At 36.2% G+C, this 24,569-nt stretch overlaps 1 protein-coding gene across 1 annotated transcript in view; it reads right to left on the reverse strand.

Annotated features, from left to right (window-relative positions):
• Positions 1 to 24,569, reverse strand: part of RPGRIP1L (RPGRIP1 like) — an 85,485-nt gene that overhangs the window by 54,115 nt on the left and 6,801 nt on the right. The window contains 7 exon segments of the mRNA XM_006908758.3: positions 1,338 to 1,477; positions 7,131 to 7,204; positions 8,420 to 8,566; positions 11,012 to 11,117; positions 19,800 to 19,943; positions 21,184 to 21,286; positions 23,073 to 23,371. Of these exon segments, the coding sequence (XP_006908820.1) occupies positions 1,338 to 1,477; positions 7,131 to 7,204; positions 8,420 to 8,566; positions 11,012 to 11,117; positions 19,800 to 19,943; positions 21,184 to 21,286; positions 23,073 to 23,371 (1,013 nt within the window).

Raw genomic sequence — 24,569 nt, forward strand, 5'->3', positions numbered from 1 at the left:
TCTTTCCTTTAGGAAATTTATATGTTTTTGGAAAAGACAAAAGGAATATAGAACACTTCCACATCCTCAGTGAACAAGAATTTATTGAGCAACTACTAAACAAAGCACTCCACTGAGTACTCAATACTGCATATTAAAATCAGAAACTATGTATCTTTGACAAAAAACTTCTAAATATTTATTTGCCTGGTCAGAAATTACGTCACCATTTTATTCTACTTACAGTCTTCTAGAGAAAGATTCATAAAACAATTTTTCATCAAATTTAATCACTTGGTGAATAAATATTACGTTTCATTGAAATTAAAACTACAATTCTAAAACATGTTGTTTCAGACAAAGTATTTTAAAAAGTCCTATCATGATTTGTAAATGTTACCATTAATAAGATGTATTTCAATTTCAAAAATGTTAAAATGGGGAAAAAAAATCTTCTTATAGTTAATGAAGTATGGCATTGTGATTTCAATCACCATATAGAGTACTGGCTAGATATGCAATTGTTTTTTTTTTAATTGACTCGGCCTTATTATCACATCACTGGGTTCATCTAGATGAGCAGACACGGATACATTTCAAACAAATAACTCGATCCTCCTGTTGCGCATTTGTGAGTGATGTATATGTGTAGCATGCATCTACTTTAATTGGGATTATTTGACTTCTTTGAGGCAAGAAGGGTGAGATCCGTGACTCGCGACAGGAAACCTATCAATGTTTATTATTTAGCAGGGACCTCCTGGCAAGGCCTCCTGGTATTTACGGTCGCTGTCACAGGGAAGGGTTAGGTATCGCATCAGCAGAGTGAGCCTCCCTGCTGGACCGCGGGGAACCATGGCGACGACTCCCGTGTCTGCCGTCTCACGGCGCCTCGTTCTTATTCCCGTGCGCCTGCCACCGCCTCGCGCGGCACATGTCGATTCAATCACTGTCTGTTTCCCTGGCTGAATTTATGCTGCACGAGGGCAAGGCCTTTGTTTTAGTCACCACTGTCCTCCCGGAACTTAGAACAGTGCCTGGCAATACTGGTGCTCAATAAACACTTGTTGACTGTCGAAGAAGGGCTCAAAATTTAGGAAAATTAAAGACAACCTGAATAAGAATGACTCTGAAAAAAGAGAATGACTTTGGCATACGTGCTAGGAGGAGTAAAGGAAAAGTCCGAGCGACCAACACACACGTGAAAGTGGATGGCTGCTGACACGGGCGGTGTCCCCCGACAGAGCGAGGGGCCTGGCCCAACGGCAGGCCCCGCGGCGAGCCCGCCCGAGTCAGCGAGTAACAAGGAATGAAACGGACGTCTGCAACGAGTAAGTCAGCAGTCATTTTATATGTACCTCTTTCAGTTTTTAATCTGTCAAGGATCTCGCTTTTGTCTGTTAAATCGGACTTTAAGGCAGTCTCGAGTTGAGCAATCTGTACTTTCAGCTGCTGCTCCTCTGACTTCCACTGCTCTTCACGGGCAGCACTGAAGGCACTGCAAAACACACGCGACACGTGACATGCAAGGAAAGCTTGGAAATCAGCTTCGACCGAGAATAACAAGGAGAAAAGCTTTTAGTGGCACAGAGACCACTGTCATCATGTCTTAGGAATTAAGTAAACAGATGCTGGTCTGCTGCTGTGGAAAGCGAGGCGCCTTTCTCAGGCTGCGGTTAGGGAACTTGAAAGAGTCTGCGGGATGAGCAAAGGAACTGGCCTTAATTTAGAGCTCTAAAGTCAGAAAAGTTGGCAGTGTGCAGCTTTTGTGGGATTAGCGAAGGAATTCTGATACTGTACATACTCCAGAGGGATCCACGATGCCAAACCTCAGCGATCGGCCTCGGACAACACCAAGCTCCCTCACACACAAAACCCTCCTACTACGGAGAAAAGGGACTCTCCACCTGATCCTCGATTCTAGAGTCTGTGATAATAACATTCGCAAAATACTTGCCTCAAAGTGAAATTAACATCGGCAATCCCGATGTTAAGAAGTAGTGATAATGCAGTGTTTGTCCTAAAAACAAAAGGCAACAGACATAAGAATGGTTTCACTTGTAACACATGATTGGGATGAAAACCCAGTAAACACCTTGGTAAGAATGATGAAGACAGAATTACTATTCCTTAATAAAAGTGTAGCAGTTTAAATTACCATTAAAATCTGCTAGTGATCAAGGCCCAGCATATTGGAAGAACTAGTTGAAAAATAAATAAATGGTACACAGAAGGCACACACTAAACTTTCGTTTGGGCCAGTGGTTCCCAGATGCTGGCCTCAAGTAAACACTGGTGCTAGACCAGCTACTCTGAGAATACTTAGGGAGACTTAAACATGAAGATCGTGGGGCCCAGAAATTCTTATTTTTATAAAGCTCTCCAGGTGAGAGCCAGGTCTTGGAAAAACTGATCTTGAGCTGTATTTCAGCAGAAAACTATTATCTGTGAAGCTTGATATGACTGGATAATTATCAGCAGCTTTGACCTTTCTACTTATTTTAAACTCAGTAAATGAAACAAAAATTTACAAAAATCTGGTTCTGTACCGATGATGAAGTAAATGGAAAAGAAACTTATTATTGAAAATTGCCCTTCATGCTGCTGCCAGCTAGTCTCGGGTTTTATACCAAAGGAGATACTTTTCTGGGAGGCATGGCTTTTCGAAAAAACAAAATTGTGTATTCATTTTACAGTTTGAATGTTTTTATTCCATTTAAAATAACATGACCTTAAGAATAAATAAAATTCTAGAAGTTTCTCTAAACATGACATGTGTTTCATCTATCAATGCTCTCATTTCACATATGGAACCTTGAAAAAAATGCATGATCTGACATACCAATATCTTAAATTAATTTTAAAAAGGGTATAATTATTTAGATTTAAATGAAATCCGAATACAATGTGTACTTTAAAGTAAATAATATTCCCTTGCATTTTAATTTTTAAATAAAAAACAAATATAATTTCTGTGTCTGGTCAAATTATATACACCAAACACACATATATATTCATGTATGTGAGTGAGTGAGTGAATGTGTGTGTGTCGGGGGGGAGGGCATTATTAAAAACATGTACTACCCGGAAAAAAAATTAGCATGATGAAATGGGCACAACTATACATTATATCAGACGCCAAAAATTAGAAACAGTAGTGTTCCAATAGCATTAGTACCAGCAAAAAGATCACCAACAGTTAATCTGGCAGAAACATCAGAAGCTGTATGTGTTTAAATTAAGAACAATTTAGCAGCCTGGTTTTTCCAAACCCACAAAATACTAGTGTAAATCAGCATAAGTCAATCTGAATTTAGCCCACTGCTATCTTCCCTCTAAATTTAGGATTACATTCCACTGGAGTTTCACGAGGAATTCCTTTTGGATTTACTGTATTCCTCCACGCTTGGAGCCATCTGTGTAACTGTACGTGGTGAGCCACATCTGGCTCCATTTTCTTTGTGAAGGCTGTGCGCATGATTAAATCTGCATATGAGAACAGCCTCTGAGAACCTCTTATTCATGAAAATGTTTTCGTGCAGGGCCTACGGTGACGACTGAGGGGGGTCGCAGTGGGTCTTTGTGCACATTTCACCGTCACATTCTGCCACAGGAGTGACAGAAGTTCAACCTGCAGCGGAGTGCCCACCGGCGCCTGCGGGCGCTGGCACGTCCACGGCAGCCCCGGTCAGCACGGTGTAAACAACACCTCGACCGACAGCCCGATCAGACGGAAGTAAGAGCTGAAGAATTCATCTCTACCCCGGGGTCTTTTTTTCTTACAGGAGAAATTCCATCTATTCCAACGTTCAAGGGCGTCCGAATGCAAGAGACAGGGAAGTATAAGTCTAAATCACCCGTCACGAAATCCACAGGTGCTTCAGTGAGGGCCTAATGGAAACCAAGTACATATTTACATCAGGGTATTTCACTTCCCGAAGGAGGAGTGATGGCCCAAATGTACTCAGTTCGGTTTCTGGGAAGCTCAGAGTGCTCACATTTGATTACCTGAGCTTTCATGGCTCCTGGAAGATCGCAGGGGACAGGTATTCACTGTACAGAAACGGGGCACAGAGAGTCTAGGGGTGCTCAGCACTGCTCCTTTACATCCTGGAGATCAGATGACTACTACATTGTAAAAACCTGATTCATCCAATTCTTAAAACAGTGAATGTCATCCTCAAAAACTGAACTCCTTCCTTTAAATAGGCATTAGATTAGTGTCTCTCAGAAAGTCAATACCTTGAAATCACCTTTACCACATTCTCTGGATCTGATCTCGAATTGACTGAATAGGACGTGGTGGGGGTAGTGAGGAGGGCAAGTGGGGAGGGTGGCAAAGGGGTGGCAAAACCTACATTTTTTGTTTTCCAGGTTATTCATATACATGATAGTTGAAGGACTATTGCATTCATCAATTACATCACCTTAAAACTATACTAACTCCGAAAATGAGATGCAGCTTTACTATATTATAGTATAGAGTTTCTCTCTAACCAAATAGAAAGATTTAATTGAAAAAAATTCATTCTGTATTTTTAAATGGACATTTCTTAAAGTTATACTTACTTCTTGGCATTATATCAAAATGTTTTAGCATATAAAAGAGGCTCATACCGAATACCAACATGAGGGTTTTATCTTACCAGATGATTCTCTAATATGTCATATGTCAAGTAATAAACACATTCGAAATTTCATTTGAAAAAGGAAGATGAGAACGCAATCTGCGAATCATATTTTCCTCCTGAAAACTAGCCAATTTTGGATAACAAACAAACGCTCTCCTTTGAAAAACATGCTATCACTGTGACTAACCAAACGGGGAGTGTGTGTAGTTTCTGATGAGCGTTAGTTGCCGGCAATGATGAATAACGGTGCCATGAAGCACAAGAGCTGTAAGGAATCTTAGGAACGATGCCGATTTTTAATGAGTTTGCTGAGTTTTTGTTGAGTTTTGTAGTTGGTACAACTTCTAAAACGATATATTTAAAACAATCCTATTAGAGAATGTTGTAGTTCTATCTACTATCATGTATACTTGCTGGGTTTTTGTTTAAGTGATATGACATTTTCTTTTACAGAAAATGTTTTGATACTCATTATACACATTTACTTCCACACACGTCATACAAAATTCAAGTGTAAGCAGCATAACAAACTGTTTTTAACGTGACAGGGAAAAAATGTAGCTCAAGCATAAAACATAAAAGAAAAGAACATTCAATGTCTGATTTACACTCTCAGATCATCTTCTAATATGAAAAGATGAAGTTTCACAGTGATAAAATAAATATGCGAAGAACATGTCTTTCTCAAAATTCCATTAATGCATTATTCCCAGATACGTTTTTTATTCCAAGAAAGTATGTTCAGTAAATCCTCTATTTGGGGGGAAGTAAAAAATGTATAAGTAATGGCCAAATGGCACTTCTTTTCTTGTATTAAGACTATGTTAAATGATTTGAAATTACAAGATGTTGAAGATAAATATAAATCAATAAACATTTCTGAATGTATGACAGTTCTCTTTCTCCAAGAACATTTCCCTTTTGAATACACAATTTTCCAACGTAATTAAAATCAGAGAGATAGTGAAGCACAGGGGAAAAAAACAAGTTTAGAGCCAAAAGAATTAGGTTTTAGTCCTGTACTGGAGTCTCAGCAATGCTGTGTGAGTCTGTACGTCTCACTTTTCCTTGAGTTTTAATTCCCTCAGTTATGAAACATGAGGATAACATTTTTTCTACCAAGAGATGGTTGTGTGGTCCGTGTATCAAAATGTGAATTTTTCAAACCCATCACTATTACACGTTTAGATATATATCAGTATAAACTTATGTACTGTTCTATAGAGATGGAAATATAAAACAGGAGGTATAGTAAAACGCTTTAGGTAAAATTAATCAGGCTGATGAGAGAAACCAGAACAGAGCGCGAGGGCCGAATGATCCGGAAGCGGGTCGAAGGCAAATCCTACATACAGATTTTCAGCCAGCCTCCCCTTGCTGGAGAGCCCCAGATACGACTGTAACTGGTGTTTGCGCCTGCTGCTGGTAACCCTCCCTGTAAGGAGCCGCTGTGCGAAGACAACCAACAGTAGCCGGCAAACAGCATAGTGACACACACCGCTGGAATGATGCCTAACGTTGATTTAGATGTATTTCCGCAGTAAAGATAAATAAAAACATATCCTTAAGACATATCTAAGTCTTTAGGTATGATTTGCTTAATTTTCAAAATGTAAATTTAGTTCAGAGAACGTAAACCATACAGTTAAAAAGTTAAAGATATAGTGGTAGATCAGACGGCTATTCTCTGATGTTTCAGAGATTAATACAGGCAGTCGTTGACTATCAGTTCTAACATATACATAAAATTTACTTTCATGTAAACTTGTATTTATCAATCAGTATCATATACTAAAAGGACTTAAACACACACATATCTGTATCACTTTAAACTCAGCTATGGAGTAGAATTCTGTTTCTAACATTACCAGAATGGATTAATTTTTAAAATACCATAATTATGAAGCAGATTAAATAACAAAATCAAAACTGCTCTCTTAATGTATCTCGAGATAAAGATGCTTGTATTTCTCTTTATAAGGAACAGAGATAATTGTAAGTGAACACCTTTGCTTTGACCGAAAGAATCGGTCTCAGCTAATAGGCTGGGTAACCCAGGGGAAGACAGAAGGGTTTGGAGAGGCCAAGAGGTTCAAGTACAAGCTCTGTTATTTCATAGTTCTAAGAACATAGGCAAAGTTACTTAATTCTGTTTTACTGTCATTATCTGCAAAATGGGCATTTACAATACCTACGTTTCCAGGTTGTTGTAAGGAATTTATAATAATGTACGTAGAGTATTTAGCACAGTGCCTGCTTGCTTATAGTCTGTTCAATAAATGATAGCAGTTATTACTGCTAACAAAGCAATATGGTTTTCTTACTAACAGACTATCACTCAGGTTAAAGAACTAATTACCAATGCCTAAAAAAGCTTATTTTTCTTTTATAACGTATGTACATTTCTTGCAATCATCCACTGCTAATTATTTAATAAATATTAGATGGTCTGACAAACAATGCTTTAATATAAGAGATCTCAAACAAGAGAATGAGAGAACACATAACATCATGATTTACCTGTTATAAAGTTTATCATAGTTTTCCTTTAAAAGTTCCCGTTCCTTTTCTAAATCATTAATTCTATCTTGCAGCTAAAATGAAAAGAAAATTACACAGTAGGCAATTATCATATAAAACCACACGGAGGTAAAAAAAACACACAAGAGCAGGATAACATGTTTCAGTCTTGATTTCTAAATTGCAGCTGCTAACTAGTCCACTTATATTGTCTGTAGTTAATTTAGCATTGATTTTTTTCCAAGTTGTTAAGTAAACATGAAATTAATATTTCTGTTTTAATTTAGTAGAAACGTATTCATTGCTTTATGGCAACCTCTGCCAAAACTCAATAAAGAAAGTGTTAAAAGCTTGCTGTTAAGTCTGGGGAAACATAATATTTTTTACTTTCCTCCCTGATGAATTCCATGATTATATTCATTTTGTATTAATTTCCAATTGGCCCGTAAAAAATAAAAGGATTAACTTTTCTTTTAGTTCATGGTTCAAACAAATTGTGTCAATCACTATTTACTCTGAAGACACGATTTCTCATGTCACCTGGAATTTATAAAGAGCCAGTAGCACATCTTTTAAGTAAATGAATGAAAAAAATTAAATTGTATACCTTGTTTTCTCCCAAAGAACACTTTTAGAAATTAACTTGGGGTAATAATTATATCTAAAATGGAGCTTTCTGTATTTATTTCATGTATTTATGTTTAAGTTTTATTCAGTGGTATATTTTGTAGCTATGACCAATTCCTATGAATCAGAGTACTCTTAAAATTCATTTCCATTCTCAAAATTCTCTTCTAGAACAAATTTAACAGACTACAGAAAAAGACTGTGCAAGCTGGGACACACGAGTAGCAACAATAATAGGAAGATGAGTTTTCAAACTTCTTAGAAAAAATTTAAATAATTTCACAAAATTGTTAATGTTACAGAATAGAACATCTTCTCCTCAGAAATGGATACAAATTTGTTTGGGTGTCTCAAATGACTAAATAAGCTGTTAAAATTGAGAGAAGTTCCACAGGTAACCTGGCATCAATTTCAAAATGTTTTTTCCCTCAAAGATCTCAATTGTTTAGGTAAATAGTTGATCTTAGCACATTTGCACATATTTTTAAGCACCAATTTGCTATGCACATAAATACGTTGATACAGTTTGCTGTGATCGAAGCACCACGCATGTAGTTTCAGAATTTTAAATACATATATTTGAAATGTTTCTATTTTGCTTTTTCAAAACCATTACAGAGAGGTTTTAATGTTACAAATGGCTAACCTCTTCAGAAGCTTACCTCTTCTGTTCTTCTTTCAGAAAACGTCGCGGAATGTAATTGTTTCTCGAGTCTGCAGCATTTTAAACGCTGCTCTTTAAGCTGCTTATTTAGCTCATCTCCATGCGCCATCATGGCATCATGGCTGATCCTGAGAGTTCTTTGCTTCTAAAAACCAAAAGGAAAATCTCCTCAAAATTACTGATTACATATGGATTCTGATTTGGATAAATGATTACAATTCTACAAATGAATTTACTCCTGAAGTTCATGTTTCTACAGTTTATTCTTCACCTCACACAATGTTTATGTGCTACTTGTCCATAAGAGACACTCTGAACCAAAGTTTATCACGAAGAAGAAAACACAGGGCTAACTTAGCTCAGTCACATCATGCAAACAGTTTTTTATCCTTTTTAAAAATTCCTGTCAAGTTTCTGACTTGTTGATAGTGACTAGTGAGTATATTAGTTTTAGCAAAAAAAATTTTTTTTTGCTATGATTACAGTGGTTGGGCCTGCTGTCTTAAAATACTGCTGCTTGAGTCAAAAATCTGAGCTGACCACCGAGAGTCAAACTGAAAGAATCTGTCACAACGTATAAACAGCTTTGGAAAGTTAGCTTTTAATTTTAATATAATTAAGTTAAAATTTTTAATTCAGTAAAATAGTTACTGAAGTCACCTTAAATTTAAAAATGGTCTGTTCATGAATGTTTTAAATTCAATTTTACATGCTTAAACGCCACATACTTCTTTTATAAATAAAGTGATGAGACTAAAGTCTCTTCAGAGAGACCCCGTGACCATAATATGGTACGCCTTATCTGCTATTTAATATCACTCAAGTTCCAGTGAAGTTCTTCTTCAATCATTTAAAAGAAACATGGGGATTGAGCTACTTTAGTCCAATTTCTGTTAATCTCGGTATTATCACAGAACACCATCTTAAACTAGCTTTCTCTGGGCTTCCTACCTCATTGAAGCTGTTGGTCTGAACCTCTCAAATCTCTACTCAACGTCAATTCCCAAAACCTGTGTTACAGCAGACACTTGTTAGTGTCGGTATTTAAATAAATACCTGGCATCACTGTTAAATGGAAATGGACATAGCCAGTGATAAGAGAAATCGCTTTTTAATTCCTTTCTTAATTCCTCATTTTAGAAATGGTTTTCAACTACATGGAATTTTAATTTCCCTCTTCTATCTATGTGCAGATAGCACTATCATTCTTTACTCCCTAATTAGTCTCCTCTCTTTCATAAACTCTCTTATTTAAATAACAGGTAGTTAGTTATTACTTGACATTTAAGGAGGCTCCTGCAGGATAGAAAATACTACCCAGAATATGGTCTTAAAATGTTGAGTTATATAAATTCAATAGTGAATTTAGGATTCAGATGACTATATGCTTTGCCTCGATTTACTGCTTTCCCTGTCTCAGTACTTCAAAGAAGTACAGCAGGACCCCAGTGGATGCCTGGGCAGTACTGCATTCTAGCTATACTGTTTTTTTTCTTATACATACAAACACATAAAGTTTAATTTATAAATTAGGCACAGTAAAATATTAACAATAACATAATAAAAATAGAATAATTATAATAATATTCTGTAATAAAAGTTATGTGAATGTAGGCTCTCTCTCTCTGATAATGGAGATGGCCACCAGGTGACTAATGGGCAGGCAGGGAATACAGTGTGGGGACGCTGGACAAAGGGATGATTCCTGTCCCAAGTGGGACAGAGCAGGACGACCCAAGATGTCATCACGCTGCTTAGAACAGTATGCAATTTATAACCTATGAACTGTTTATTTCTGGGATTTCCTGCCTAATATTTTCAGACTGTGGTTCACCGTGGATAAATGAAACCACAAAAAGTGAAACCACAGATAAGAGGGGGCTACTGTGCTGCTTACTATAAATTCTGCTCATCTGGAATGTTCTGGAGTTCATTAATTCCAGAACCTATGTTAATCATGCAGTGCCAATAAACAGGAGCCCTCTGATGGCACTCATGTGGGGCCATAGCCCTCATTAAAACAATCGTGGGGATGAAGAGTCCAAATGATTGTCAACCTGAATGGTTAAGATTTAAAACAAATACACTGATAGTTGACGTGATGGATACACAAACATTTCTGATAATGGCAATGACAAAACAAAGCAAAATACCACATCGAGGAAAGACTTAACAAAACCTGATTACTGGCCTATTCATAACTTTGGTCTATCTTGGACATTTCATAAATGCTTAGAACTGAAGATATATGCAAATACATCTAAACCTTCAGTGCTATGTACTCATAGAAATTCAGATAAAAGAAGTTAAATATAAATTTTCTTGGCATGAGATGATTTATGATAAATGTTTATTACTTTAAGATGACACAGATATTTATAAAAAGTCCAAGCAGTTGCTTATTTCTTTAGTTATTAAGTTACAAATAACAAATAATATATGAAATGAAATTATACACACTTGAGAATAAAGAGAAATCTTTAAAAATTATTTTTTAGTGTTATGACCATCCTACTTAAAATAAAATACAACTTGAACACTATTTTTGAACATTTGTATCTATGTATCACCTAATAAATGATCGCAGTACCTCTTGAAGCTGAATAAATTTTCCTTCCATCACTGAAAGAGCATTGCTTTTCTCCACTAGTTGCTTATGAAGCTTAATCATTTCTACATTGTCCCGAATGTTTGACCTTTAACGATGTGTGTAAGAAAAAGACAAAGTAAAAAATGTAAGGCAAGAGAAAAAGAATCAGTGATGAAATCACAATTTTTCATTGAATGTTACCTAGAAAAAATTTACATACTTGCAGATCAGTCACGGAGGTTTTCAGTTTATTATTCACTTAGGATAGAGTTATCATTTAAAACCAACAAATCATTCTTGAACTTTCGTAAACTCACAGACTCTCAGAATTTGAAAGAAGCCCCAAATTTAATGACTTGTGTCTCCACACAACGACTCATGATAGGGACCTCAAATAATTTTTGAGTGGCCTGAAAATGGCGCAAAAGGACATCAGCCTTTAGCAACGAAATTATCCCGTCACCAAACTGCAGACTGATTCCGAAGGACCGTCATTCTACTCTCCCCTAAATGAAAAATATGCAACACAGCCCCTCATCTTCCCACCTTTCCCTCGAAACAAATGGTATCATAAGATTACCATTTATTGGAGTTTCCTCCTGGAGTTTGAACTTTTCAAAATATTTCCAAAAAAAGTGACTTAGCGTTTTATACTAATAATACCCAAAGCTGGCATTTAAATATGTTGCAGATGTGCCTTTAGCTGTAAGAGATCATTTAACGTCCACAGGGTATATAGAAACTCTATATGCTGCAATACTAGTTTGTATTTTTCCTGCCGAGATTAAAGCAAATGTAGAATTTAACAGGAAGATCTTATTAAAGGTTAATCATAGATCTAAATGAATACCTGTTTTCAAAAGGCATTTATTTTCCTGACAGAGAAAGGTTCCTTAATTTAATACATTTTACATTCAAAAGTATCTTAAGATTGTGAAGCTCGGTTTTAGGCTTCATTTTTCATAAGAAAAATAAACACAAAAATTTTAAATTCAGAAAATCATTTTAGTATTCAAAGTAAGTAGTTTTACTTCCAAAACTTATCTAGTGTACACATATTGGAAAAATTGTCACAATGCCCTACTGGAACCAGAAAATGGACTACAAAGCTCACACATCTGTAAACCAGCTGAGGACTTGAAATACTTAATTTTCCTCTTTGATATTTGAAAGTTCATTGTATTTTGGCATTGGACAGTTAGTTGTCCTCACACAGAAGATAAACAAGTCCAAGAACCTGGATCTTGCCCAGGGTACAGTCTTAACACAATGTTAAAATAATTATGTGTCTAAAACATATTATCTAGTAGTTCTGAGCACTCATGCAATAGCACGTTTACTATTATTCCCCTTAGTATTATCTTTACTCACCAAAAAAAATTATAATATGGAAAAAACATTTTAAATAGATCTAAAGAAAACATTCCTTTTTTTCATATTTAGAAGTCAAAATCTAATTTTTCTGTTTTTCCTAAAATTACTTGGTTTGACCGTTCAACAATGAATGATATTTATTTACATGGAAGGAAAGAATATTATTCAAATAATTTCAAATCGTTTCTTATATTTTCAGTTCCTTATATTTTCAGTTCCTGATAGTTTATTTTTCTTATTCTTATGTTAATAATTTCAAGAAGATATATATGTCAGTATATCTAAATAATAACTTATTTAATGATACTAATAAAGAATTAAGTCCCTATAACTCATTCGCCGTATGAGGTCATAGAAATAACAGGTTTTAATTTTGAATTTTCTCTGTATGGCAAAAGGCCAGTAAGTATCTTTCAAAAACTTTCAGAGGTTTAATTGGTGGATGTTTTCTTGACTATTTTCCTAAACTCCTTGGAGTTTAGACTTCTCAAAAGACTGCCAGGAAAAGTCAGTGAGTATTTTATTCTAATAATGCCCAACAAATGGACACAAATATAGCATAGGTAGTATTTAGAAACCAGCAATAATAATGCGGTGCTTTAAATAAAAAGTCAGTTTGTTAAAGAGGACAAATATTCTGAGACAATATGCAACACCTACAAGTCCTTAATAATTATTTTTAAGTGTCAGTTTTAGGGACTTTCTACATAATAGTCATTATTATGACTGGATACTTTTGAGGGGTGACAATGAGAAAGAAGGCTGACTAGCTGTCAAGCTGAAAGTGCTGAGTCAATAATATAAAGTGTATAAAAGTTAAAATTAACAATGTGATAAATGTGGCCTGGCCTTTAGGAAGGTGTATAGTGAAGAATCATCTCAGACGTGATAATCAACTCAACTCTTTTTACATAGATGAAACATGGAACAAGGACAAGGGTGGAAGTGAGAGAGAAAAGACTGGAAGGCCACGTCACAGCGAGTTGGCAAGGAACGTGAGAAAGATGTTGGCAGTAAGAGGTAGCTGAGAGTCTTTGGTAAGTGGCCTGTCCCAGACCTCTATGCGGGTGGACGAAGGCCTCAGTTTGGTTCCTCTGAGGAACAGGGACAGGGCTAATTCAATGAGCAACAGTTTAAGTCACTTCCACATTATAATTTCCCGCCCCGTTCTATGCCCTGTGATGAGAAAGGCAAACCTTCAGGAGGATGACATTCTGACAGAAAGGACAATGCGTAGTAAAAACATTCAGATGAACTCTGACGGCCATGCACCAATCTATACATGTATTACATGTGGCGAAATGATTTGAAAACAGATATCGAGCAAATTAATTAAATGCTTTGTAAAAAAAAATTTCTCAAATTTTTCAACAAGGATTTTGAAAAAACTATGAACATTTAAGTTGGAAAATACAGTTTCTTTTCTTTTTTCTTTTTTAAAAAGACATTATTTAGAATTATGATTAAATCTTCTAAAACTATGAAAAGAGTTGTTGGCCCATCTCTAGATTAAAAACAAACTGAAATAAATTAGACTTTATGTTGAAAAAGTAATGCAGTTCGACAACCTATGTGCCAAGTTTCTCTCATAATTTGAAACAGTCAAGCAATAAACTCTGAAAAAGGAATTTCTAATGGAAGCCTTGAAAACACTTGACTCCAGCTTTGCTACTGGGTGCCATAATAAATCCAGAAACCTAAAACCTCAGATACACTGGAGAAGGAAAATCTTTCAGTGGAGCTATGTAATGTATAGTCTCATATGAAAGCTTAAGAAGCAAAAATCTCTGCTCCAGCGAGTTTCTTATACTTCATTTCCCAGGCACACAACTCCCCCACCCCCAACCCCTACTGACATTTCATTCTTTGCTGCAGTAAGGATTATGAATGCTAAAAAAAGCCTCTTGGTTTTTTTTTTTTTGAGGCAAAAATGTTATAGTATTTAACACCATTTAGAAGAGTAAGCTTTAGAGTACAGAAGCGAGGCTCAGATTCTGGAAAGTAGTCAGGTCAAATGTTTATGAGAAAGAATAGAGAGGCTCTTTTTGGGTAATAGTTTTAGGCTGTCTAAATTTGGAGGACAAAGCTGAAAAAACCTTAGGATTAAAAAAAAAAAACTCTACAGTTAAAAAAAAAAACAGTGGCAGACATTCTGTAAGTGTATTGTTGAAAGAAATGTAGGTCATTCATAGCTCTTATTAGGGACACGCAGATAACAGCCACTAGCAAGATACCCCTTCTGAAGAGGATTACAGAAGGTCGCTAGTAAATTAAATGGAATAAGCTTCACTAAAAGCGCTGAGGGAAGTCTATTTGAAAAGTAATGGTTTTGCTCAAAATTGCTACTTGAAAATAATGCTTCTTGATTTAAGACTGTATAGAGGAAAATTTTTGTCTGTGTATGTTTACTTGCCTCTCGAGCATATCTTTCTTTTGGTATTGGGTCAAAATACAAATCAGAACTCAGTATTTTCTTCCTCTCAACACCTGACAAGGAATGGCGGGGGACATGTATATAACCAAACTCTTCTGAAAATGGGGTGGGTACACTCCAAAGGACTGGGCGGGGACAGGAAGAACCCAAATCCTGACTCATCTCCAAAAGGAGTCCATTCTGAGGATCAAGTTTAATGGATTCCAATTAGTCATGGGAAACTGAGAATTATATTCAATATATTAAAAAAGCCCAATGGGAAATGTAGATTTATTGGTGATTCAGTTGCAAAAGTGAACTAAAGGTCTTGTATTGTTTTTACTTTTTTGATAGAATTACACTAAGTCAGTAACAACAGAGGTTATTTCACAATTATCAGAAGCAATGATTGGTATGATATAGTTTTCGATGAATAAAAAAAAGAGTTGATTAAATTAATAAGCAGTGCTTATTCAGTAGACAAAATCTTGCAGAAACACAAGGTCCCTAGGCATAAAAGTGGCTGTTGTTTAAAAGGCAGGGAAGCACGTATCCTGTCGACCTTCGTTTCACAGTTGAGGTAGTGAACGGAGGCTGGGAGGACTCTCATCTGGCCCGAGTCCATGAGTGAGGGAGCCAGCGCTCGGACCCAGTTCTAAGAGAGAAATTCTTGCTCCTCTCCTGATCTGCTCCCTCCCACTGAGATGCTCCTGGGTTGTGGCTTTCCCTCCACTCTGATGTGTATGTACACACTAACATGTTATTTACTATTAATTATGACAACTGCTGTGGTTTATATAAAACGCTACGAAAATACGGCAAGCAGCTATCACAGAAAATCTTACGTAATACTAATAATAAAAAGCACAGGGATAAAATATGGTATTTGAGTGATGCTTCTTACTGGGCACATTTTACGGTATTCATAACAACAGTAAGAGCTTAGTGAGTATAATTTTTTAAAAAAGACAGATCGCCTCCCTGTGTAATAATAATGTTTGCATGGTTATCCCTGGCCCCAGTTACCCTTCCGCTCGAGAACCAGATGTGCCCTCTAAATTAGGGGGCTGGGCAATCTGACAAATCCAAATTGAGGGACATTCTGTAAATAGCAATCAGCAGGCTGGAAAAGACTGGGGAATCACTTTAGAATAAAGGAAACCTGAAAGACATGACAGTTAAATACAATACAGGAGCCTTGTCTGGATACCAGATCAAAGCAAAGCAAAACAAAACAAAAACAGCTAATTAAACAAAACAGCTATAAAGGACATTATTGGGACAATAGGGAAATTTGAATATGGACGTGTATTCGATGATGCTACTGCATCATTCATTGGTAAATGTCCTGAATGTGATGGCTGCACTGCAGCTATATAGGAGGATGTCCCTGTTCCTAGAAGAGACTGAGAAGGGTCCATAGGGGGAAGTGATATACACGCTTAACTCTCAGATATGCGAGGGGGGTGGGGAAAGGATAGAGAAGGAGAAGGGATCGCCTATGACCATGCAGAATGCAGAACAGGCTTGTGTCACTTACGATTATGCAAAGGAGTGAAAGGTATGTGAGTGGTCACACTACTATTCTTACAACTTTTCTGTAGGTTTGCAATTTTTCAAAAAGAAACGTTAGGGAGGCACGTAACTGTCCTGTGTCTGTGCAGAGAGGAAAGATGGAGCCCCCCAAGCCAAGCTTTCTCCTGCCGGAAAAGGCCTATGTTAGGGTTTGACAGTTGCTGTCAACTAAAGGCAAGAGGGCAGGTCAGAATGTCTAAAACATTTACGGCTTAAATTTCCTCCATTGAGACATTACGGCACTTAACATGATTTTTAATTAAGAAGGTAAACACCCTAACATATACTTAAAAAAACATAGTACAAACTACTTACACATTTGGTAAGAGCATAAATATTTTGAGAGTTGAAAAAGTCAATAAAAGGTAAAATCATTTTGATTTTAATGTTCTTGTACATGTGTTCACTGGTTACTGCTTTGCATTTAAGACGGCCTTTTTAATAAGCAGAAAATGTGCATTTTTATATTGTTTAAATTTTAATATGGATTTTTGTTCAAAACAACACAGACATTCAGGCTACTTGTAAATGATACAAGATTTTTTGCTAATGAGGCATTATGTAGAACATATGCAAAAATCACAACTCAGTCTTCCAAAATAGACCACAATAACAGGAAAAAACATGATTTTAATAAAAAAGAGCAGCACTGGATTTTCACTTCAAAGCAATTAAGGGCTTTGGATAACCAAAAGTGTATGTCAAACCGATGCCAAACCAAACTGGTCTATTAAACACATACTACGAAGAGTTTCTATAATATTCTATGAAAAGGCTCTTTGCCATAAATATCAAGCACTGTACTCTGAAGATTACAACTATGTTAGGTTCATGTTTGAGAACAAGGAGTCCAACATCCAGATCAGACTTCTAGAATTTCAAATCTGAAAGAACGTATCCGTGAAAGACAAGTTTAAATATGTTTTCCATTTTTGTGATTTTTCTCTACAGTAAATTATACTAAGTTTTATATTCTCCCCAACATCTTTTTCAAAAGTTTTCCATTAGTCTCAAAAAAACTGCTGTTACACATAAAACTCTGAGCTATGTGTAAACATATAAGAAAAAAAAAAAAAGACCTAAAGTCCCTTACTCGAAGCCATTTCTTCAGTTTTCAACAACTGTATTTCAAGAAACAATAAGCTATTCACTACGGGTACCCTTCCTCCTAAGCAAATAACATGTAATTTTCAATTTTATAAAATCAGTGAGGTAGAGTACAAATTGGCTTATTTCCTTGAGCTCTGCAACAAAAGTGCCTTTACCTGTAATTTTTATTTTGTCTCTACTTCTAATTTTTGATGTGAGCAAAAAACAACCACAATAACATATACACAGACTGCTATGGAGTGAATAATCCGGGCCCCTGAGGAGGGCAGCAGTTTAGTTTTTGAAGTAAACTCTTCTATGTGTATATGTTGGTATCTCTGGCTGACCATATTTACAGCAGAAAATACGTGTAGCTGACTATTACTGTTTCTTGTGCTGCTCTAGTCTCAGGATTAAAGGATGTTTGGTTTTCCCTTTCAATTAACATCAAACGCTCTAGTTCCCAGATGATCACATCCCCCTTGGAAGAAGGGACAGCAGACTCAGTGCCCATGCTGCTCTTTGGGGACTTCAGAAATACCACGGAGGAAATGAAGCTGATAGCGATGGGCTCCAAGGTGGGGCTTGACCTAAGGGTACAATTCTTATATGCAGATAATATCTTAAATATGCCTGTGGGCAATTTACCAAGATCACCATACTCGGTCTTGAGGTCTGGTCCTTTAGCAGTTTCTCACAGGAGCCATTTCTTGGATTTCCAAGAAGGCTAAGTCTACATCAGTTCTTCCTAGGGGAACATGGTAACTCCTTGGTATTCTAGGTGGTTCCAAGCCACGGTTCAAATTACATTCCCTAGTAAACATATAATTCTCAAAAATATTCATGTTTCTTTTGCCCTGCACTAAGAAGCATATATAAATGTCACTAAATATACAGAATTTCATTACATAATTTAATTTTACACATAACTTTTCAAGAACAGAAATTATTAGAGATAATACTAATCTTTTAAATCTCTGGAATATAAAGTTTTTCATATATTTGTAGCCCACTTTATTTTTTTTAAACGAGTCTCACATTATGCATCATTTCGCAGCTTTTTCAAATATTACCATGTCAGGTTAGTTTGTTAAAGGAGAATTAAACTCTGACTCTGAAATGAAAAATTAGAAAAATCATACTTGATTTCTCTAAATGAAAACTTAGCCACATACGCATGATATCACATCAACTGGAGAGCGGAGAAACAAATAGAGGCTCTAAGTCTGGTTTAGAGAAACGTGAAGAGATAAATAAAAGAGATATAACAATCATACGTAACGTGTACACCTCAGCTGGCTTCCAATTCAAACAAACCGTAGAAAGACATCTTCGGGGAAGTCTGATAAAACTCACCTAATAAACTGGTTATTAGATAATATCGAGGAATTGCCCTTAACTTTATTAGGTGCGATAATGGCATGGTGGTTATATTAGAAGAAATTTCCTTATCAGGTAGAGATATATACTGAAGTATTTACAGGTGAGATGACACGATATCTGGCTGGGGCTAAGTAACTGAAGGAAGCAAAGTGAAGGACAGATGACGTGAGATTGGTAACACTCTGAGACTGTTGAAGCTGGGGGATGGGGACGTGGGAGTTCAATATGCTACTCTCTCTACTTTGAGGTATGCTTGGTCCAAAAAAACGAACATCAAGACAAAAGAAAAGAAATGAAAAGAGAAAAGCCATAAAGAGAAGAAAACAGTTCAAGAAAAAATACGTTGGAAGCATAATGTGAAAGGAGAGAGAAAAGGTTTTAGGAACAAAATAATAACAAAGGAGGACGGGAAAGAAAATACTGCACATTATAAAACGTCAAATATGAGGAGGCAGCAAGGAGACTAATAAAGGGCCCCTCCGTCATCCATAATAATCAACAGATTTTCACGCGAACTTTGAATACTGGGAGAGGTGACGCCTTTTTGGAATAAAAAAATTGGTATCATTTTATGAAATTTACTACCTTTTAAAGTTGAAAAAAACTTAAGGCTGGACTTATTCACAAGGTACACCACCAGCTGAGTCCTTGTCACACATATTTCTCTTGGTAGATATAATCAAATAGTGTCAGAACTTTCTACGGTCTTGGTAAATGGGGCAAATGAGTGGTGACAACAAGACGAGGTGGAGTAGGTAGGGACACTGCCCTCAGCCTGGAATGTTGATGATGGCAGTTAGTAGGTCTACAGCAGGCTTATATGAAGAAGGTTAAGTCAAAACTGTAATTCTAGTCTACTGCAAAATAGACAAGACTTATCCTTCTGTGGCATATGGTAAAGTATTTTAAACTAATTTTGACCTTATCAAAGTGATATAGGAAGTTTTAACATACCTTTGATCTGTAGCCTGCTGTTCACGAAGCTGAAGAATAGATAACTCAATTTCATTTTCTTTTCTCCGCAACTGAGTTTTCAGGATCTCAGCCAAGTGCTCTAACTCTTCTATCTGGCCTCTCTGCGACTCAATAACATTTTCTCTGAAATAAAGAATCTTTATGTTAATTTGCAGTTTGAGGAGATATCCTCGGTATTAAAGATCAGTACAAAGAAAGTTAAAAATTTTAGCTTAAGTGCCTCTGCACACAGGAAAGTAGAAGTAGCTTAAATGTGATGATTTAAGGTACACACGCAACAATTCAAGATAACCTTTTTGTAAGATGACGTCCTAGACAGTAGATTGGACTTTGGTTCAATTCGGTTTGTAAGTATTTGTTGGTTACCTGCTATGCACTCCACAATCTGGTTCTCTTCAGCTAAGTCATGTCCCTTTGCTCTCTCCTATGCAGATCCACCCATATCACCCAAATCAACCCTTCAGAAAGAGACGGCAAAAATTTCGCGAAACTTAATTTAGCAGTCTCTAGCACATATTTACCTCCGCCCTGTCTGGCGGCATCCCAGTTTAAGGACCTGGCTTTTCAGCTGACTGACCGGTTAACAAGACTAGGTCTAGTCTTTGAGTTTTATTCTCTTACAGTATAATCATTACTGTAGCTGGTATTTAAAATATTCAAAAGAAAAAATTTGAAGCCCATATTATTCTTAAGCAACTATATAAAGAATGATATTCTTTGCCTCATATTTTCTTTCCTCATTCAGAATTGCTACTTTTTGATGATCCAGGTGAAGGCCTAGAGATAAGGTAGAATCTTATCTTCATTTGTGTGACTCACAGACACTGAAACCATGAGGCTTTGATTAACTGGAAAAGTAAGCCAAACGTGGCAGAAGTAACTTTTTTGAAACCATAGTATGATGAAGAATGCAGTACTGTAGAATTATAGTGAAACAAAATCTGAAATCCATATGTATTTGATAACTCCAAACTTTTAAGCCACTCCCTCTAATTTTTTTATTTTTAACCACAAAAAGGCTAATTCAGGATTAAAAAAAAATACCTGTAATTTTTCTGAGAATGAAAATGTTGCTTCTAAAGCTTATACTATTTTAAACGAATGGACTTTGAGCCATCCCTTTGGGGGGAAATTATAATAAAAAGGACTATTCTATAAATCCTTTCGTCGATTCAGTTGGTTAAGTTGTTCCTTTTCTTCATTTTAATGGAAACACGTTTAATAATATATTCTTACCCCACAGATCTAGCTGTATTGTAATAGAGCAAATTATCTGTATGTAACCCGATTTTGTTTAAAATAAAGAGAGGGCTCAAAAAAAAAATCAATCAAGTTCTAAAATGATCACAAAAAGAATACATACAAATTTCTTATTTCTCCTCTGGCTTCTTCAAGTAAACTACTGCCATATTTCGTAACCATGGGTTGTACCGTTTCTGCTACATCTGCATCTTGGAATCTAATACCTAAAAATAAATTAATAAGATTATTGAAGTTAGAAAAGAGGACCCTTGATTTGCTATCATAAGGAAATCTGTAATATAATAAAATGTCTTAAGTACTGAGAGATATATGCTAATGGTACAGAGAATTAGAAATACATCGCCAAAGGAACTATTAGATCTATTGGAGTCATATTTTCAAAGGACTGCTGGCTCAAATAAACTCTTATACAAACTCAAAAAAGTAAAAAATAAAAAGTAAAAAGACGACTGCTCTGTGGCTCATTTTTTCTATAGGGAGAAACTTCCATCAAACTCTTCTATTTCAACAGCAATTCACAGCAGTGGATTAGCTCACCGTGCTAATCTAAAATGTGGGCCTTTGTTCACTTAGGATGAAAGACCTTGCAGACCTTAGAGATCACCTTGCCCAGCTACAGTCACGGACGACAAAACTAAGGCTCAGAGAGGACGAGTGGGTTTTTAAATTCAAAATGCATTACTGTGGCGCTAGCATCTCTTGCCCCTTTTTTCTCATCTGGTGCTATCGCTCCATTTTACAGATGGGGAAAACGAGGCCATGAGAGGACGAGTTCTCTCTTCCATGTAAAAAGTCAATTAGCGCCAGAATGTATTTTCTCATGTATAATTCATCGCGATGGCTTTGGTTATATTCAAAGTCTACTGCCAACCTCACATAGCTAGGGGTAGCCACGCTCTTTCATCCTGCAGCTGCCTCCTGCCTGTGTGGGGGCCTTCCTGACTTCAAAGGCACTCTGACTAGGGAACAGGCAGTGTTAACATTTTGGCTTGGAGAAAAAAATAGAACACGTTTTTCTCCCTTTCTGTTCATATGGTGTTTTCTTCTTCCTCAATAAATTGAAATAAAGATTTTACATCATTTTTTATATCCCTAAAAATGTTTGGTCTTTATGTGAATTCCAAACGAAGATCAATTAAAGCTAAAATTCCTTTGCTAGTAGCTGAAACTAAAACATGTTACCTAAAATACTGACTGATTTTTGCTTCATTATAAATAAAATTTGTCTGTGGGAGGAGAGAATTGGGATTTTACTAGAAATGTTTAGGTTCTTTCGATGTGGAAAATTCTCTATGCAACCGAATTGTTTTGTAACCTGGGTAGGTTTTAGGTGATTCATTTTCAAAATGAGGAAAGTGATCAGCTTATGATCACTTCTGGAGAGGACAGACCCTTATGGGCACTTGCTTAAATCCTTTTATTTTATATGTAAAGATAACTCAAGTTCAGAATGATTAGAAGATTTGTCCAAGGTCATCAGAGAGTAGAGGAGTAAGAAACACAACTTTTCAAACTCCTAGTTATGTGCACATTCCACTGGCTCCACAGGATGAGAAAGATTTAAACAATTTTGCAAATGTTATCAAAGGTCTTTCCACAAAGAGCTTAAGCGTGATCATTCAAAACAAAAAGTTTGATCACATACAGGCAAAGTAGTTCGTTTCCCCATTTGCCTGAGTCAATGTGATTAGCTTCTATAATATAAAAAACCCTGCAAACTCAACTCATATTTTATGAAGTTTCATACATGTCTCATTTCAATAGAATGGTTATTTTCAGTGTTGTACTAAATTTTGAGTGTGATCTGGTGATTCTGAAATAAAATGATCTTCATGTTAACATTAACAATTTTATCAAAAAGTCAAGAAACTATTTTTTTCTTTTTAAAGACACTTAAAAGCATGCATTCAGAAATAAAACTGTGTGTGTATGTGTAAAACTACCTTTTAAAAGACTTAAGTTTAGGATTTAATGTAAGCTTTATTTTACCTTTCCTGGGGCATTCCTTTAAGCCTGCATTTTCATTCGCTTTTCTACGCCCAGTGTTCACACGAGATTGTACATAATTGTATGGAGTTTGCCTGTGACCCTGGATTTGAAGTTGCTGTTTGGCTGCAATTAGTCTGTTTTTGAGGACTTCATTTTGTCTTTCAAGCTCATGAACTTTCTCTTGCAGCTGCTCAATCATTTCTTCCATTTCCACATCTCGTCCCAGCCGCTTGGGGCCGCCACCAACCCGCTCATATCTTTTCTTGTCATTAACTAGTCGTATTAACTTGGTGGCCATTCTAGGGAAATAATAAAAAGATGAAAAGGAATGTGAGAAGTCAGCATAAAATGCATTCTGTTGAAAGGAACATAATCACTGTGAAGACTTCAGTGCAGAACCTGAATAATAAATTTCAGGTTTTGATGTAACTATTACTGCCTGTGAAGAATCCTTTGATGATAATTGAAACCACTGGGCAACAATCTGCTTTATAGCACTGACAAATAACAGTTTCCTAAGGCTTATCATTTAAGGTTAGTAAAGAGAGGACACATATTTACTCCATATGTTCCTCAAATGCAATTTTTAACGCATGACCTTATGTAGGAATGCTGTATGCACTTAAATGTAGCTACAGATTGTGGATGTAGTGGGTTATATCTGCAAGCCACAGTAAGTTAAAACTTTTGAAAAGAGTGTTAAGCCTATGCAGCATTTAGGTGATATATTGTTTTCGGTTTCTCTAGGATTAAGACATATTACAAATATAAAAGTGTTAGAATGTATAGATACACACAATAAAAAGCGCAATGAAAAAGTCAAAAGAAACCAAAATGCACCACTAAAGGTTGCTTAGTGCTCAAGAAACACGCATGTTTAATGGCGGAAAATAGTTAGATGTGAAAGTATTATTTTAATGCCACCTTTAAGTTGAGACATAAATCGTGCTTTTGACATCTCGGGAGTTTATACTTCTGATTCTTTTAAGTTTTGATAAAAACTGGTTAGACAGAACAAAAGACAGAAAGGGCACGTGGGGGTGATGTAATATACACGTACGGAAAACATGCCTGGCAGTGAATGGAAAAATCTTGGCAGGACAAGAAAGAAAAGGTGGCTTTGATGAGAGACACAAGTTCAAGACTTTACAAAATTGGTCGCACATCTTCAATAGCTGATTCTAGTTTATAGTGAATCTATTTTTATAAAGACCCAGACAGGAGATTGAAAATAAAAACTCACTTCATTTTTCTTTAAACGGGTTTCGCTTTATTTTAGCATGGTTATGGACAGAAGCTTTTACTTAAGAGAACAAAAGTGAAATAAAAAAAAAAATCCTTAATAGCTTTGGGATGTCACAGAACAACCTTTTTTTGCCCTAAGCAGAGTCCTCTGTAAAAGCGGTAGTAATACATGTCTCTCTACACTTCTGGCTTCTCTGGCCTCCAGCATGTGGCATCAGGGAGAGCTATGCAGAACATAATCAGTTAAGATTG

Source organism: Pteropus alecto, unplaced genomic scaffold (genome assembly GCF_000325575.1).
Source record: "Pteropus alecto unplaced genomic scaffold, ASM32557v1 scaffold123, whole genome shotgun sequence".
Classification (NCBI taxonomy): Eukaryota; Metazoa; Chordata; class Mammalia; order Chiroptera; family Pteropodidae; genus Pteropus; species Pteropus alecto.